This window comes from Syngnathus leptorhynchus, chromosome 5, assembly GCF_054491065.1.
Source record: "Syngnathus leptorhynchus isolate UIUO chromosome 5, UIUO_Slep, whole genome shotgun sequence".
Taxonomy (NCBI): Eukaryota; Metazoa; Chordata; class Actinopteri; order Syngnathiformes; family Syngnathidae; genus Syngnathus; species Syngnathus leptorhynchus.
The window spans coordinates 17,944,740-17,962,963 of record NC_141199.1 but is presented as its reverse complement, the minus strand read 5'-3'; the positions used below and the strand labels follow the sequence as shown (position 1 = coordinate 17,962,963).

General features: G+C 52.3%; 1 protein-coding gene across 1 annotated transcript in view; it reads right to left on the bottom strand.

Moving 5' to 3' along the window:
* Nucleotides 1–538: 538 nt before the first annotated feature.
* Nucleotides 539–18,224, bottom strand: part of cacna1ab (calcium channel, voltage-dependent, P/Q type, alpha 1A subunit, b) — a 40,332-nt gene continuing 22,646 nt past the window's right edge. Inside the window, exons 36-49 of the mRNA XM_085911259.1 lie at nucleotides 18,118–18,183; nucleotides 17,956–18,053; nucleotides 17,731–17,881; nucleotides 17,473–17,600; nucleotides 16,571–16,667; nucleotides 11,412–11,517; nucleotides 11,069–11,176; nucleotides 10,013–10,116; nucleotides 8,454–8,575; nucleotides 7,946–8,084; nucleotides 7,413–7,526; nucleotides 4,906–5,107; nucleotides 4,603–4,838; nucleotides 539–4,178 (exon numbers count right to left, since the gene is read on the bottom strand). Of these exons, the coding sequence (XP_085767385.1) occupies nucleotides 3,435–4,178; nucleotides 4,603–4,838; nucleotides 4,906–5,107; nucleotides 7,413–7,526; nucleotides 7,946–8,084; nucleotides 8,454–8,575; nucleotides 10,013–10,116; nucleotides 11,069–11,176; nucleotides 11,412–11,517; nucleotides 16,571–16,667; nucleotides 17,473–17,600; nucleotides 17,731–17,881; nucleotides 17,956–18,053; nucleotides 18,118–18,183 (2,415 nt within the window). The 3' untranslated portion in view covers nucleotides 539–3,434. The remainder of the gene's footprint in view (nucleotides 4,179–4,602; nucleotides 4,839–4,905; nucleotides 5,108–7,412; nucleotides 7,527–7,945; nucleotides 8,085–8,453; nucleotides 8,576–10,012; nucleotides 10,117–11,068; nucleotides 11,177–11,411; nucleotides 11,518–16,570; nucleotides 16,668–17,472; nucleotides 17,601–17,730; nucleotides 17,882–17,955; nucleotides 18,054–18,117; nucleotides 18,184–18,224) is intronic.

Here is an 18,224-nt window from a genome sequence, read left to right as displayed (position 1 = left end):
GATGTGACTGTGATGCGCCGATGACATACACGCCAGTGGTGATAACGACATGTGTGATGACATCATGCGGCGATGGCGCTGTTGGTGACGACTCGGGCACGAGCGATACGGATTGGTTGACAACGATGCCGATTCCTATTTGGCGGGATCCGATTGTCGATTCATTTCCAAAACAATGTCTTTTTGGTCCCTTGACAAAGATACAAATTATAGGCTGCTTACTTGATGAGTATTTGTTCAACTTTGCTATCCTAAATCTGTTGAAAGTTGGCAAAAGCTGGCCGATGATATGCCGATTGTTTGGATTTTTATCTTACAGTATGTCGTAATGTGTTGCGGGAAAACAAGGGGCAAACATTTGGAACAAATTGTCCGATTTTTCCTCGTGCTGACATCGTGGGGGCAATGACATCATGGTACGTGGTGCCTTTTGTGTCAAATGACTGCTGACCTCTCCCTCCCTCCCTCCCGAAGCGTAACGTGCATGCCCACAGCTTTTGGCAGCACTTCAACTGGACAAGAAATTCCAAGTGATGTTTTGCAGAGAGCCCTTGAGTTGCGCGTTTGAGCACACACCGCATGCTAAACCTGATTACGGCAAAGCAAACAACAAAGGAGCCGCTTCCAGAAGGGCTTCTCAAACTCCAGATGATGATAGAGTGGAGCTTCTACGTATCAGAAAGGCCATCATTAGAAAGCTCTTTGTGGGGGCATCAATGACATGCTTGTGGATTTTTTTGGGGGGGGGGGGGGATAAGGTAACACTTGCATTTTTGATTGGAGGAGGGTGGGGGAGGCTCAAATTCACAGGGTGATACCACCCATTTCGAGTGACGGCTGGGAGCCAGTGGGACTTTGGGGTGTTCTGGACCTTTATGAATACACCATGGAGGTATGGGGAGGAACGGATGGGATGGGATGGGTGGCAGATGACTCATGAGACTCAGATACAGAAGGCACTGCGGCTCTGTCTGGGGGAAGTTAGTGCAAACAGGCTTCCAGTTTGTGCCCTTTTCACTTGCTGCACAATTCCAGCAAGTCTGTGCTCTACTTGGAGCAAGCGGGAGGCCACAGATGCGGCTGCTCTCTTCACGGGTCTCTCTATGGATGCTCATGAGGTCTGCATACAGTCAAAAGACATGGATGGACTATGGGTCTGGGGAGAGATGGAAGATCTGCAAGAGTGCAAGTTTAGAGCTCTGGAGAACTACGGCTACAGTTATGACAGCTGGAGTCGGGAGATCATCCGTAGACAAATCGGGAGCAAAAGAAGGTCGTCCGAGGTTAGTCGGAATAAAAGCCAAAGCGGGCCGCTGAATCCTGACGCCCCTTTTTGGCAGAGGGGGACCCGGCTGCGCTACAACCTCGCAAGGTAGCTGGTACCTAGTCCAGACCTGAGAGGAGGGCTTGAGCTGAGGAGGTCACCGTTGGCACAGAAGCGTCCTCAAAGGGCGAGGGACCAAAGCGGGCAGTTGTGCCGCTCAGTTGGCCGACAAGGCTAGAAAAAGGGCGGGCGGGCGGGCGGGCAGGGCGGTTGCCTGCGCCAGCCTCACAAGCCAGCCTTTTTTGCGTGTCGGCAAAAGAAGTCCCTGACCTCCCCCGAGCCGGCCTGAAATCTTACTGCCCGGGCAGGGCAGAGACTCGGGCTCGTCAGCGTTAAGGCAGGGGTGTCCAAACTATGTCTGTCTGTCTGTCTGTCTGTTGGTGGCCCTCATCTCATACAAAATCCACAATTGTTGCTGAAAGTGTCTTTACTCCACTGAGTGGCAAGGCAGGAGAAGCGCAAGGAGAAATTCTTTCTTTCCCGCCGTCTCTCACTAAGCGGGTTTCCAAAATGGCAAGAGAATGTCAATCGGCTCGGCCCCGCCCCGCCCCGCCCGAGGAATCCAGATCATTCCGATACAGCGACAAATAAATGACAATGGTCGGTCGCTCTTCCAAAATGCAGAGTACAGCGGCTGCTGAGACTTTGAAAAATCCAGACAAAATCCTTCAAGGTTTGATCCGTCAGCAGGCAGTTTTATGACGACACATACCTCCTTACAATAATGCCTGCGTGGCTTTGGTGTGTTGAAAAAAATGAAAGGTGAAGAATGGCCTTGGAGGAGAAAGTTTGGACACCCCTGGCTTCAAGGATGTCAACAAGATACTCAAAGGGATAACAAACATGGCAACAAGTCTACAGCAACAGCGCTAACAATCATCAACATCATTGGCATTCTGCATGGACATTTTTATCAAGACTATCATCATGAACAATAGTAAATAGCGGGCGCTAAAAGCTCACTTCCCTCCCTCCCGCTGCTCTGTCTCGCTCTTGTCTTGGTGAGCGTCAGAGAGAGACAGGCTTAGAGAGAAGATGAGAGCTTCTTTTTGGAAACACAAATGCAAAGTTCCTCCCTCCCTAATCAAGCGCCCCGCCCCGCCCCACCCCCCCTTAGGTCCCAAAACATAGGGTTCGCTTTCCTCTCTAGTATGTGTTGAATCAATCATGCAGGTTTCCATCCCAGAAAGGAGCGAACATAAACACAAGAACCCAGCTTCCAATGTCCAAGAAGAACGAGAAGTAATCAAGAGAAGAAATACTGAAGAAATGAGTCTGTCCTTTTTTTTTTTCTTTTTTTTTTTTTTTTTTGGGAACTCCTCTGCCCGCATGATGCCACTTCCCGTCCGGCTATGCTTGAGCTTTGCATCCCACCACCAGACAGGAAGTGAGGTCATACTAGCACAGAGAAAGTCTGTAACCGTAAACAGAGATGATAAAACTCATCAATTATCAGCCAGTGCTGTGATTGGCTGTTTTTTTGCAGAATAGGCAGGGCCACCTGGTTCTGTCCTTGAAAAAAAAAAAAAAAAAAAAAAAGTTCAAGACCAAGTGGTTTTACTCCCTTTTTTTCTCCTCATGTAAAACTTTTGTTCTTCACTGTGTGGGTTTTTGTTTGTTTTTTCTGGAGGCAAAGCTTCTCATGTAAGGGTCTGGTCGCAGAGAGGGGAAAGGCCCTGGCTTTATGGGAACTCACGTCCCTTAAAAACGTGAGCGGAAGCAGCAGAGCCTGCTCGCAAAGTTGACAGAAGCCCACCGGCCAAGGAGTCACCTGAAGAAGAAGAAGGATCAGCCAATCGCGACGAGCGGTTTCGGCCTCATGACCGTTAGTCAGGGGACCCTTCATTCGAAGCACATGCTCCGAGATTTCCGCCGGCAGTTCGGCTTCTCAGCAAAGGATTCTGGGGAGCGTAGTCCTGGTGGCCTAAGCCGTTTTCTGTTTGTCAGTCTACTTGAAGCACCGTGGTCTCTGCCCCGCAGGGACTGAAGGCAGGCAAACTCCTCAGGAGGATGGATGTCCAGACGCTCCACCCCATCAAGTCTACTTATGCAAGGCCAGAACCCCGGAGGTCGCCGTTCTCCTCCTAGCGTTTCCGTCCCAATCCGGTCGCTAGCACCAGTCGTCCTCATCTGTCTCGCTGTAAGGTTCGTGCAGGCCTTTGCGAGGTCCGCGGGCATGAGGGGGTCGGTGGTGGGGGTGAGGTGCCCCGTGCGGACCTCTTCGATGCGGAGAAGGTGAAGACGAGCGGTAGCCATTAGGCACCCGGCGGGGATGCGGGTGAGGGGGCGGCGGCGGAGGGGGCCCGTGGCGGGCAGTCCTGGGCGAGCGGGGGTGCGGATTACTCGTGTGCGGGTTTGTGTGGGAAAGGCTCTGTTCGTAGGCGGGGGGCTCGTGGTGACGCTCGTACTCGTAGTCGCGCTCGTAGAAGGGCCCGCCCCCTTCCAGAGTCTCCCCCAGCGGAGGTCCGCTCCAGCGGCCTCGGTGCGGGGAGCACGGCGAACCGTGAATGGGCGAGCGGGGCGACCCGTGCCTGGGCGAGCGGGGCGACCCGTGCCTGGGCGAGCGGGGCGACCCGTGCCTGGACGAGGAGCCCCCGTGGTGGGGAGAGGCTTGCCGGGACGGTGGCCGGTGGTGGTAGGCCCTGTCGTGGTCCGGCGGGGAGAAAGGTCGCGGAGAAGGCGAGCGCAGGCGGCCCGCCCCCGGGGGGCCGTAGCCCGGCTTGCGGACAGCGGGGGAGTAGGTGACGTGAGGACGAGGGACGGCGGGCGTCTGGGGCAGCTGGCGACGGCCTTTCCGCGGCGTGCTGGTCCCCGAAGTGGAGGGGACGGGGCTGCCGCTCACCGAACTACTGCCCTACGGCAAAATGCAAACAAGGAAAATCAAAACGCCGCACCACAACAAGAACAGAGACCAGAGCGGGGACGGCGGCGCTAGGTAAAAATCAATGACGAGTCACAACCAGAAGTGACGCCATGGTGAGCAGAAAAGAACCCAAGTAGAAATTGCCATCCATCAACAGTACTAACTGTGGCAGCTGGATGCAAGACTACAGATCAATTCACCAATTCCGAGCTGGATAACAAAGCTATTCGTGCCGGAGTCGAGCGCAGTTGACTTTGAGAGGGAGGTTCCACCCCAGACCGCTCGCTAGTCAATCATAATGCACATGAGTTTCCCTTAGAGGGGAGAAACGGTGAAGCAAACCTGCTAAGCATACCAAGAAGTCAGTGGAGGTTGCAGGGTTGTGGACCCCTTCCTGCGTGTTACTGTGGCCCACCTGTCTGTGGCACCGTCCGTCCGGACCCTCGCTGGGTGAGCGCGACCAGTGCCTTTCGCGTGAGTGTCGGTGGGCTAGGTCGTGTCGATCGTAGCGCTCTTTGTCCACGGAACCGTGGTGATGGTGGTGGTGGTGGTGGTGGTGATGATGGCGCCGGTCCTTGGTCCTGCCCCGGTCCCGCTCCTTGGGAGGCAGGTCGCCCGATTGCGTGGTGGTGCTCAGATCTGTGCCAAGGCCTGGTTGGGCAGCCAAAACAAAGAGTTCATCGATTGCTGGGTTAGGATTAGGAGCAAAGCAACTCACCAGTGTCTGCGTCTGTGTATCTGGTGAGGGATCGCTGCGAGGTCCGAGGACTTCGGTCCCTGTGCCGGCGCCCCCCGCCGTGACGCCCCTCCTCGGACACCACCCTCTCCAGGGAGTAGTCATCCAGCCGGACGCCTCGCCCCGAGCGTCCGTGAACCAGGCTGGAGGTGGAGCGTTGCATGGGACAGCTGTCTGGGATGGTCTGAAGGACCCGGGAGGACGTTGCGGACGTGGAGGAAGACAAACAGACGTACGGGAGATGAGATGTCTGGATCGTTGATTGTCTTTTAGCCTGAACCGGTGCCAGTACCGCTGTTTGGTAAACCCGCATACGGTTTAGCCAGCAGTCGAAGTGGAAAATGATCAAATTGAGTCGCTGCTCCCGTGGCCCAGTTGAGCCGGCCGGGCGCAAGTGATGACAACGGCCGTCATTTTTGGCCCCAGCTCAGCAGGGAAGGAGTTCAAAGCCCAAACCCAGTCTTGAAACGCTAATCACGAAGCCAGGTTTGAAAGCGAGCGAGGCCTGGGTCGAACCACTTTCAAGAAACTCTAGCCCGATTTTTAGAAACCCAAATCTGAGATCATATATCCAGCTTCAAAGCTTAACTTGAAACCCTTTGACATTTCACAACCTAACCTGAGCTACGTATAAAATCCAAGCTAGCTGAACCCATGCTTCAATCCCTTATTTGAAACCCTACCCCCATCTTATGACCTTCAACAATCCAGACTTGAAATTTCAAAAGCTAAACCTGGCACCAGATCAGTACGAAAGGGTCGAGCAATCTTCCGGCTGAGCCAGATGAGTGTCCGCCGACCCGAGCGGAACGTTCTAGCGTCGACCATCGTGCTCACACGACAACTTCAATTCTTCACAATACCGAAACATCGGCTCGCGGCCAACTGTTACCGCCAGAGCGGCCGAACGGAATCACGACCGAGTGGGACGAGCAGAAGCCGAGGGAGAGCGAGCGTGACGGTGTTGACCGAGCTTCCTTGCGGTCACAAAATGACATCATCCGGCAACAATGCGCTAAAAGCGTCAAGACACGTCCGGCTAGCAGTCTAAGGTCATAAAAGAAAGAAAAGGATTGGAACTTCCCATGGACATGTGACATGAAGTAGGAAATCTCATGGAATTTGGGGGGAATCCAATTTTCAAAAAAGAACTCAACCCTGCTGTGTGCAAAAGAGGCTCGCGGAAGCCCCACAGTTTCACCCAGTGGCCACATCACGCATCACTTGGGCCGTTCCATTCACGCCAATGGCGTTCATTGAGCAAAAGATGGAGATGGGATATGCTAGATTTAACCAGGTGGCCGGGCGGGCGGGTCTCACATTCCGCCTGTTCTAAACGCAAGACGCCACTGAAAGGAATAACACAAATAATTGAGTTGAACAATTGAACAACAGCAACCTGCTGCACTCGCAAGCCCAACAACGTGGCGACGGACAAAAGACACGACATACGCTCAGCTTATGATTGAACAAAGGGAGGGAAGAATGGCCCAAGGGAAGCCACACGCAAAGGACACGTCGTCGAAGGAAGGAAGGAAGGAAGGAAGGAAGGAAGGAAGGAAGGAAGGAAGGAAGGAAGGAAGGAAGGAAGGAAGGAAGGAAGGAAGGAAGGAAGGAAGGAAGGAAGGAAGCGCTTGGCAGCGGACAGACACACCAAGGACTGGATGGAAATGAATATGGTGGACACATAGATGGGACTTGAGTCAAATACCATTTCAAGCTGCCAAACATGCCATTGTTTGATGGCAAACAAAATGATGACAAATTTGGAAGTTGCAAAGCCACCTTCGCCCGACCGGACGATTTCATTGACATTGATTGACATTCGTCCTTCTACAATTGGCAAAAAAAAAAATAATAATTCACATTTATGCAGGATTGCAGCTATGAAATTGAAGAGGAAGGAGTCTCTCTTCTGGAAAATGTGCCAAATGGAAAAGAACGGGAGCGAGACAATGAACTTCAAGTTTCTCAAAGAGTTGACCTCTGCCAAGAAGCACTGACAAAATTGAAATGAGCCAGCCTCATATTCCACTCAAATAAATGTGAAGTTCGTTTTTATATTTTTGTTTCCAAATCCCTTGCTTGGTCTTGCCTGTAACCTTGTAAAATGTACAATAAAAGACTTCTTGAGAGAAACAAATACAAATAACAGCACTTTAAATTGGGATGAACAAAGAGAAACAAATCTTTTTCTTATTGATGCAACGCTGCACGAGTTAGCGAGCAGTTACAAATTAGAAATCTTTTTTGAAATGATAGATTACCGTTAAATCTTTATTCCTCTACTATGTATAATTATAAAATTGGAAAAAAAGAAGTCCAAATTAAAGTTGCATCTTGAGGCACCAGCGTAAATATTGGGTAAAATATCAACAACTTGCAGAGACTTGCGAGGGTAGGGGTGAGGGTGGGTGGGAGGGGTGGATGGATGGATGGATGGATGGATGGATGGGTGGATGGGTGGGTGGGTGGATGGAGGTGCTCACTTGGTTGTCTGCTGAGAGGCGGGGCATGGAGAGGGTGCGCCCGTGCCCATCCACTGGGTGACAGGGCTCGGTGTCCGAGTACCCGTCCCGCCCCATCTCCCGCATCTCTACCGTCTGCAAGGACACAATGAGAGTTGGCGTGACCAGATGTGGGTTGGGGGGAGGAAGGGAGGCTCTAGCCAGCGGGGGAGAGCGGCTCATTTCATTGACATCAATGAAATAAAACAAAAACTAGCACACTAGTTACTTCTGAATCCTACAAATTGCACACAACAGAGGGAGGGAGGGAGGGAGGGAGGGAGTGCGGAAAATCCCATTTGTGCCTGTGATCCATCAGCACCGTCATTTGTACTATGCTAATGTTGCTAGCGGTTTGCAGACAGATGCGATACTTTGCTCAGTGGACCGGAGATGACATTCAACACAAATGCCGGGTCGGGTCTCATTCAAATGGCGCGCAAAGAACAAGCACATTTCCGCTTCGCTTGGGCCGGGCAGCGATGCAACGCCGCCGCTTGGGCCGCTCGTCATACCTGCGGGTTGTGGCGGGTGTGGTGGAGGTCGTCAGGGTACGGCCGCTCGGGGCTCCAGTTGCCCGTCTTTTGGAACATCTCCTGGGCTTTGGTGGTCATCCACGACTGGCTCTCGGTCACGGCGCCGCCTTCCGAAGGTCTATAGGGCACACGGCGACTCCGTGAGTTGAAGTGGACCGCGGTTAAGTCACGTGACCGCTGGGTGAATTCAATCAGCTAAGAATCAAGAGATGAGCACCGAACCCAATCAGCCGACTATCCATCGGTACGGCCGCTCATCCCATCGGCCGATAATCCAGACATACAACGAACGACTCGGGTTATCCGTCGAATCGCGGGTTAAGAGTTGAATCGACAACTTCGAGACTTACGTGAGCGCTCGAGCCGAGCCGAGCCGGCCGATTGGCGATCCGTGACCGCTCCAATGGGCCGACGGTCAAGTCTGGACGAGTGGAATGAACCGACACTCGAGTGACGTGAGCGGACGACGCGTTGTCCGACTACTCACACGCTGTTGACGTTGTCGGGCTGAGTACCGAGGAGGCCGTCGAGTCCGGGCCCTCCGAGCCCGTCCGTGGCGTCGTTCTCTGGCGGCGCTTCCATTCGCTCAAACATTAACGGCGGTTGGTTCTGCGTGAGATACACCGCAAGCGGGCTCAATTGGGAAAAGGAGGCGGGGGGTGGGGGCGGGGCCAAGAGGGGTGGGCTTGAGACACATGGAAAACACGTGTACTCGTGCCAGATGAACCCACACAGGAGCGTCATCCGCACTGAGGACCTGTGGCCGGCCGGCCGGCCGGCCGGCCGGGTGACCATTTCCCCAGTACGGGAAGCCGTACGCCTGCTTGGAATCCTGAAGCTCTTTTACCGGTAGCAAATGATTTTTGGGAATACACCAGATGAATAAAATCGGAGTTATCTGAGGAACATTCTGGTCCTTCTCACCTGACATATCAAAACATAGAAATGGAATGATAGACATCCAAACGATTGCCACCGGCTGTTAGTCAGAAAAAGAAATGGCCGAACAAAACGGTTGTTAGTACACGTCACGCAAAATGATGACATGCGAGACCACTCGACATCCCACGGGACAGAAAGACAGACAGACAGACAGACTGACAGTCAGACGCCAGCGAGCGTTCCAACACAGACACCCGCACGACCGTTGAGCTGGACTGACCAAATAAGGAGATCCCACCTCATCCTGGGGGGGGGAGGGGGTAAAGGGAGACGGTCGGTCGAGAGACAACAGAAGAAAAGCAAGAAGAACAGAGCAGAACCGTCAAAGACAAGAAGCCAGGCTGGACCAGCACAAAGATGGCGAGGCAGGCAAAACGGCTAGACCGGTATGGGCGCATTTCCAGTCCAATGGAATGGTTGCTGCATTCAGGAGGGAGGGAGGGAGGGCGCGTGCCCGACCCACAAGGCTTCACTTTACGTCGGAGGAATGCGAGAGCTGTGACGCTATGTGCGTCGGCAACGACCAAACAATCCTAACCCTGAAGCCTTTTGTCTTTAGCATGCGGAGATGCATTTTCAACAAACGGTATATTGACTTAGCTTTTGTGAGAACAAGCTCAGACTTTTCAAAACTGAACGATACCGCTTCTCAGAGTGACTCGCGCGATATACAGTTTGTTCTGTGTGCGGCAAAAAAATAATCCAAAGACATGCAAATCCAAAGACCATTGCAGCAATTTGGTGCCAGATTTGAAAGCCAGTGCGATCGGGACGACATTCACGGAAGATGCAAAGCAGTGGCGGCCGTTTAGGATCGTCAAGGCTCACGCAAAAAGGCCAGCATTGGACTGCGCTAGCTTGCTGACACAAATGCCAAGGTCTGGCGGTCTGGCCACAATGCCTTTGTTTGTGAGTTCCGACATTGGTGTGAACAGCTAGCTATCAGCTAACGGGGCCAAAACTGCCGCAATTAGCTTGTGGGAGAAGGTTTAGGATCACGATGCTGAAGAGGAGCAAGTCAAAATCACAAAGAACGCCATTTGCCCGGGACACCCCTCCCCGCCACCCCACCGGACCAGGAAGCGTCATCGGGATCCGCTCTACCTGTTCCTCCCGCATGGCCTGCAGCTTTTTGGTCTTGCTCTGCCGGTAGTATTCCATGATCATCATGGCAGCGTAGATTTTGCCCACCGTCAAGTCTGTGGCTGCTGAGAAAATGACAAGTTACCCTGGAAGATTAGACCCGGGCGAAATGGGACCCTGCGCCTTAGGGGATGGGAGTAGGGGGACAACACAAGTTCACAAGCATGCTGCGCCCGCCACACACTGAGGACAATTCTGTTTCAGATATATTTGCACGGTGCTAAAACCAACCAATCAATCAAGGATGTGTTGTATGGTTCACGAAACGGGAGGTGGCCTGCCTTCACGACAAAGGCTTTGCGCGAGCTTGAATTAGGAACTGGCGGTGGTTCCGCGGGTAGGTCGGGGGAGAGGTTTCTGTCGAAGGTTTACCATCGCATTGGGCTAGGAGTTAGGCTATTTGCTAGCCTAGGCTAAAGGTTAGGGGCGTGCCTGGTCATGTTCCCATTCATCCAGGTCACGTCGTCCTCAGAGAATTGAACGGATTGCAAGTAGAATCGGTCTCAGTGGTTGGTCTCGAAAAAACGAAAAGTGACCTCAGCGTGCGGTGTGCGCCATCCACATCCATTTTACGGTACAATTGTCAAGACAGCCTTTGGTCTTTTCACAAGCAGATGCGGCGGCAATCATCCAATGGCTAACGCAATCGTGCTTGGAGCGCATCCAAGGACGGCGTAGCCATCTTGGTTGGGGTCCAAAACCTCCACACCCTGGACCCGAGGCAGCGTCCAACTGTCGTGAAAAGACTCCTATAGAGGATCTTCTATAGTTGGCACCCCCTGATGGCAGGACAGAATACGCAAAGACGCTTGTGCGAGCGCGTGTACGTCCGTGAGGGAGCGCTGTATTGTCATGTTGTGGCTTTTTGTGAATTTGGCTTTTTCCCGTTTGGCAATTGTCTCCTCCTGATCAGGGGATGCAAAGTCAAAGCAGTGGCCGGCTGGCTGAAGCTGCCCTCTTGGTGAAGGGGGTGATCGGACATATAAATGGCAAGGCGCCGGCTCCCACGTAACTTACCCTTGTGGGGCGTGACGAGCAGGTCCAAGGTTTTCTGCGACAGGTTGGGCCAAATGGCCATCATCTCTTTCCGCAGCTCGGCGTCCATTTGCTGCTTGTCCGCGCCGCCTGCGGGAGTTGCGGTCAAGTATTAGTGGAAAGCATAGGGAGGCACAACAAAGTAACGTTACGTCTCATGGGGCCGGATTTCCACCGTTTTTTTTTCCTCCAGTGTGATAACGGAAGCGCAGAAGAGCGCTGAAGTTTGCCAATCATACTATAAAACCCACACGGGCACTAATTTGAGGCGTGGAAATCCTGCCCGACTGAGCGAGCGAGCGAGACCCCGACTCTGGACTTGTACCCTTGGCGATCTTGATATCCAGCGCCGTCCTGATGAGCGCCATGAGGGTGGAGTTGAAGTGGACCGTGTTGTCGTCGGCCACGGGCAGGTCCATACGCAGCAGCCTCTGCGGAGAGCCGGGCGGCAGGACAGCGTAAGAATGCAAAGGCGTCCTGGCCACGTCGCACTTGCCAACGAGGGGCGGGACTCGGGGGAAGAGAGCTCCATAGACAGTAGCCAATGAGAGTGTGGCTTTGCGAGGGTTACTGCCAATCTGAGTGTGTGGCTTTGCGAGGGTTACTGCCAATCTGAGAGTGTGTCTTTGAGAGGGTTAGTGCCAATCTGAGAGTGTGTCTTTGAGAGGGTTAGTGCCAATCTGAGAGTGTGTCTTTGCGAGGGTTAGTGCCAATCTGCTTCTGAATGTGTTTGAGTGGCAAATGGCATTTAGCGGGTTTGGTGGAACGCTAACTCAGCGAGCCACTTGCGTCTCCTGATGCGCCAGTGATACTCGACGAGAAAAAAAATGTTGCTGGGGAAAAAAAAAGTTGTTCTTTTTTTTTTTCCAGAATATTTTTTTTCCTTTTGCTGGAGGTCACCGAATTACGAGAGTGTCGTCGTCCATCACCAGAAGAGAATTTTCACATTTTAGAACTACGGAAGTAAAAAGCATCGGAACAAAGTTGTGCTATTTCACGATCAAAGTTCTCAGCTAGCTTTGGGAAAACTTCTCGTCATATTACAAAGTTGTAGACAAAAACGTAGTCGATCAGCGTGTATTCATTTGTTTGTATCATTAATTGGACTTGCGTTTTTTTCTTCTTGTTGAAAACAGTATATAGCAAAACTAAAGCTTGACTTTTCCAAATAAGAAAATGAAGATGACATGAATTGAGCTGTGTCCTTTTTTTTTTTTAGCATTATGAAGAAGTCATTTTTCAGTCATATATTGGTGGAGAAGAATTGACAACATTCTGAAAATAGAGTTGTATTTTTCCAAGGAGGGGGAGAGGGGAGGGGCTTTGTTCTGCTAAGCGAGCCCGGAACCACCAGGAGGAGCGAGCCTCCGACCCAACCTGTGCCCATGTTCCCGAAATGTGTCAATGCGCTAGCACATTCACACATCGATGCAAGAGATGGAACAAAAGTACACTTACACACAAAAATCTGCACACACTTCAATTAAGTTGAAGCTTGATTGCGGTCCAACAATCAAAAAAGAACGGTATCACTGGTGCTTTTCCTCAGGAGACAGCTTTTTTTGTTGTCAACTCACTCTGGTATGTTCTATAGAGCTCCCCCTACCAGTCAGGAGCTTCCCTGCATATCTCAGGTAAATCCGATGGAGGAGCCATTGGATAGAACAAGCGCAAGCCATCCGGGCGTTTGGGAAGGGGGGGGGGGGGGGGCGAATGGCGGCTTGCGGGCGGTTGCTATCGGCAACGGCGGGCGTCCATCGGCTTTACCTCCGAACATGAGCGTTGGGCACGCACGGCGGCAAGCACGATGACGGTTGGTTTCGTGGCCATGCTTCGGGCGGGCAGCGGGCAGCGGCAAGCGGGCAGGCAGCGGGCAGGCAGCGGGCAACATCAAGCGTGCATGCAACACCCACACCCTGGTGGACCACCCGACACACAGCATGCCAATGTCCCTTCCGCATACAGCGCAAGCGGCCGCGCATCCGCGCAAAGACGATCCGCGACACCAAAATGATGATTTTGAATTTTTGGGGGTTGTCCAATTTTGGTTTCCTACATCCGATCGGACGGGACGTCAAGATCTCTCTTAATGCAAGACGGGTGTCAAAGTGTCTCAAAAAAGGGGGTGTCTGAGATAAAAAAAAAAAAACGTGTTACATCCTATCAAGAAGACGGACAAAAACAAGAGAAAATCATAGCAATGATTTGATGTTTCGCCATCGGTTGAATCGTCACGGCAATCGGCACTTTGCCCAAATTCAGGCCACACGCAACAACAACAAAACAAATCCTGCGAGAAGAGTATCTATTCAGTACCTTTTTTTTTGGGGGGGGGGTAAAAAAGTTACGAAAGGAATTTGACAAAGGAAACGATAAGGAATGACATTGTCAAGGGAAAAGGAAGGAGGGGTCATGAGATGTACTTGTGGGCAAAAAAAGGGGACGGAGGGTGAAGATGGTCTCCAGCGTTGCGACAACACCAAAGGGAGAGCAACAAAGTGCACGTGTCAAGAGCCCAGGACGGGGAGAGGGGGAAAAAAAAAAAAAGAAAAAAAGGACAGAGCAAGACGAGACCGAACGACACTCAAGTCAAACCGTGAAACCGGCCGAGGCTTTCCGACAAGTCGCTCAGAAGCACCGGCACAGCTGAAAAACCCGAATGCCATCCGAAGATGGAGTGAGGGGGGCAAAAGTAAGGCCAACGAGTGGAGGAAGCGCAAAAACGACAAGTGGCCCAGAGTGTTCAGCGACGTGGCACCGACAGCAAAGGTTTTGCACGCACAGCTGTTGCGATCCATTTCTCGCTAGCTCCAACACATTGGCTCGTTTGGAGCATGCGCTGGATGTATAGCTCGACGCGACGTGCCGGGTCAAATCCTTAGCCCGTTGCGCCGACTGGCCACACTAAGCTTAACCCGATCATCCGAAAGCAGGCCAAATGAACACCTTCCTGCTCCAAGCACAAAGTCTCAACTTCCCCCAGGCTCGCTCAAAACAACAAAACAACCGAGAGCAGAAAGTGTCAAGTGTGTGTGTGTGTGCGCGTGCGCGCGATTAGCGCCATCCACAGGAACCAGAGAGCCAGAGGGCCGAAGCCAGGCGCACTTTGCCGCTCCTTCTGCACCCGCATCGTCAGCGTTGCCGTGGAAACTTGGAATTGTTGCTTGTCAATCAATGGAAAGTGCGTGTGCGCGTGGTTATGTTTGCGTCCGTGCAGGTTGCAGATGGACAGGCGAAGCTCCCCATCTCTGTTCCCTCGCTCCTGCGGCCTGACGGCGGGCGGGCGGGCGTGGCTGGCAGGTGACACCAAAAAAAAAAAAAAATCAGGATCCACAGCCCCGGACGTGACATGGGGAAGGGAAGGATTCAATTGTGGCGACGAATGAGGACTCGTGCACGCGTGCGCCGGAAATGCAAAACGGCGAGGACGTTGGCGACTGACTGCACTCTCTTGGAGCCTAGACGTTTTGATCCTTTTGTTATCACGCTTGTTGGTTGAGAGAGACCCTTTGAAGGAGCTAAGTTTAGCCTGGGTCGTTAGTGGAAGTTCACCTGCATTCGAAATCAAATGCTTTGTTTTGAAATGGGATTGAAGAGGCTGAAAATCTGCGTTGGAACTCTCTGGGGGTGTTTCCTCGCTGCCGTTCCGCAGAGGTTAGTCGCTCGGCCCTTCCTGAGCGAAGTTTGCACGTTCCCCCTGAGCCCGCGGTGCTCCTCCTCCGTTCCAAATTGCCGCAAACGCTCCTTTCGGGCCAACCCGGTGAAGAGAAGCGCTTTGGAGGATGGATGGATGGATGGATTTCATGTGGCGTCAATTTGTATTTTGTGGCCACAAATGAGTACTCGTTGCTCTTCCACTTTCCCATTGTGTGGGCACAAAGTAGCACGTTACGCACACGTGAGCGGCCACAATTGAACTTTTCGCCTTCCTCGTCACGTCTGGGGCTCGGCATCCAAGTCAAATCAAGTCCCCAAATCATAAAATATCCACAAAGTCCACCGTCACACGTCACTGCAACCACAGAAGCCGCGGCTGGCCGGCGCCCTCGGAGGACAGCGCGCACCACCACCACCACAACCACCGACCACAGAGGGAGGACAGGAAGTGGAAGGACGTGAGGGAGGGAGGGAGGGAGGGAGGGAGGGAGGGAGGGCCAGTCTACCTTATAGGCGACCCGGGCGGGACACCTCTTCCCGAGGCCTAGCGGCGGACACATGTGTCTTAGCATCTGATACATGTCTGTGTAAGTGATCCGGCCGCTACACACACATTCACGCAGGCACGCACGCACACACGCACACACACACAATCACCCCGACAGACAAGGACAAACAATGCCGGGGGGGGGGGGGGGGGGGGTCAAAAGGATGAAGGGGGTGACAAAGAGGTAAGGAAGAAGGCAAAGCAAAAGGACACAAGGGAAGGAAAGAGGGAAACAAACATACACAAAGGTTATTGTTGTTGTTTGTCGCCGTGGTGATGAGCGTGCGGTTGGTTGCTATGGCGAGGGGAGGAGAGGAGAGGAGAGGAGGAAAAGGATGAGAGGAGGGAAAAAGAGGAGGAAGAGTTTGGCGTGTCCTTGGGGCTCCTTTTTCCACACTTGGCTACAAGTGAATGGCACAAACAAAGCAGGTGTGTTGGCTATTTACGTTTTGGGTTTTGACGTTTGCCTATATTGGGTTGCATTGGAGACCCGCACAGTTTCAACATTTCTACTGTCTTAGTTAGCGTGAATGCTCGCGACACTCGCATAGCCTAGCCACAATGCTAATGCGGCTAAAACATGAGTCGTGAAAACAAAACAAAAAGTCCATTTCAACTTTAAAACATCAAATTAACAAATACCGTCGCTCCACTGATGCGTAGGGCCCGGCTACATTCCTTGATTTAGTCAATTTGGCCCAACTGAATTTATATATATATATATATATATTATAATATAGAAATAGCGCAGAGCATCACATCGTCTGATTTTCCGTTTCCATGTTTAGTTTTACAGCGCTAACTTAGCACTAGCAATACAGAGCACCTAACAGAAGGAATTACGCGTCCAAACGCTGCTAACCGCTAACACGGCTATACCTTTGCCCTCTTTGCCTGCGTCTCTGAGCTAACCAACCCAAATGGATGAATGATGCACGTCACCCCATCCGCCCCAACGCTGCCCAGGCAAAAAAATCAGACAGCAGGCAGAAATGAAAGAAACGAAATGACATTTTCTCGCCGGTTATATGTCAAAACATCACCCCCGCCCGCCGACAACAGCGAGTGCAGTGCACCATCGCATGCTTGTGTGTGTCAACGAGTGACCCCCCACGCAGTCCCCCACCCCTGAAAAAACACAAATAGATGGCGAGATGAAAACAAGTGAGTGAAAAGAAAACCCATCATTCATTCCAGTCTGTTGAAAACAAAAAAGGCGAGCGAGCAGGTTGCGTTTCTTAAGAAGTTGCTTTCATAGGGGGAGGGGGTGCAGTCCAAACCTTGCAGGCCACCCTATGTGGGCATTTCTTGCCAAGGCCCAGGGGAGGGGAGATAACTCGCAATAAACTGTACATATCCTTATAATGTATGCGCCCGCTGCAAGAAAGATACAAGGGAGGGAGGTTAGGTGCACATCACAAGAAGAGGAAAGAAAGAGCATTCATTCACAGCTCCAAACGGGGAGCGTGGAAGATCAATGCCTTCCTCACAAACCACCCAAAGAAGGGGGGGGGGCGAGGGAGGAGGGGGGGGGACGACATTCATTTCAGGTCTCAACATTAACATGGAACAAGAAGAGATCCCGCAGCGCTGACCGGGGACCAAGGAAAAGCTCATTCTTGCCTGAACGCGGCTAATGCTAAAGGCTACCTTCTGACTTACCTGCAATCCTCTCATTCTTGATGTTTTCAAAAATGATACTAACGCAGAGGATTTAAGGCACGAGCACTTCTTGACTTGTTTTCATGACAGTATTCAGAGAGATCATTTAAGACCTTGACAAAAATCAGCAATAAGGAGCAGGAGATTTGTAAAAATCAACTCCAAAAGAGTCCTTTCGGCTGCTCACCAGGCCTGTCTGCTTGGTCATTTATGACCAGGAAGGGCCCCTTTCAAATCGGCAAAAATCGGCTGCTACTTCACATACATCAACATGTCACAATAATGACGTTCAAACACTTATTTGCAGCAACATATTTAGCATATCATGTTATGCTAACGTTTTGGCGCATTTCAATTCAGATGCTAGCAAACTAAGCAGACACGACGAGCTCACTACATTCTTCCGGCTGCAACATTTGTTTACACTCCGACATAAGCTACTTTTTCTCGACACAGACCTTTACGCTCGGTTATCTTAGCATCTTAATTTGTTTTGTTTTGTGTCAACGGCTCGACTCACCAGGCGGCGGGGTCGTACTCGGCCCAAATCCTTACGTACTCGTCCAGGTGGTGCGGCCCCAGGATGGACGAGTCTCTGGTCAGGTACTCAAAGTTGTCCATGATGACAGCCACAAAGAGATTGAGCATCTGCACACATCGCGGCTCATGAGCGTCATCTACCGCACGCCATTATTCTCCCTCCCCCCTATGTGGCTAATTTTGGGGAAAGGCTTCCTTGGATTTACAACCAATTTTGGATGTTGCGTGTGGCGCTCACCAGGAAGGAGCAGAGGAAGATGAAGGAGACAAAGTAGGTGTAAGCGAAGGTGCTGCCGCATTCGGGCTCCGTGTTGCCCGAGGCCGGGTCGCACTCTTTGCCTCCCAGACACGACAGCATGATTTCGTGCCAGGCCTCGCCCGTGGCGCTCCTGCACGGCCAACCGATTAGCAGTCGCAAAGCCGAGCGAGCCGGCACGCGCGCAGTTGGCGCCGCAAAGGCCACCTGAAGAGCAGCATGAGGGCCATGACGAAGGTCCTGAAGTTGTTGTGATGGTCGATGGCGCTTTCGCCCTCCTCCTCCAGGGCCAGGTTGCCAAACAACTACACGTACAAGTTTTCATCAGCGGCCGTCGGTTAGCATTGGCTCGGCGCTTTACGGGCTCACCTGCATGCCGATGATGGCGTAGATGAAGAAGAGCATGGCGATGAGGAGGCACACGTAGGGCAAAGCCTGCAAAGTCCAGGTCCGCACGCGTCGGTCACCGGTGGACG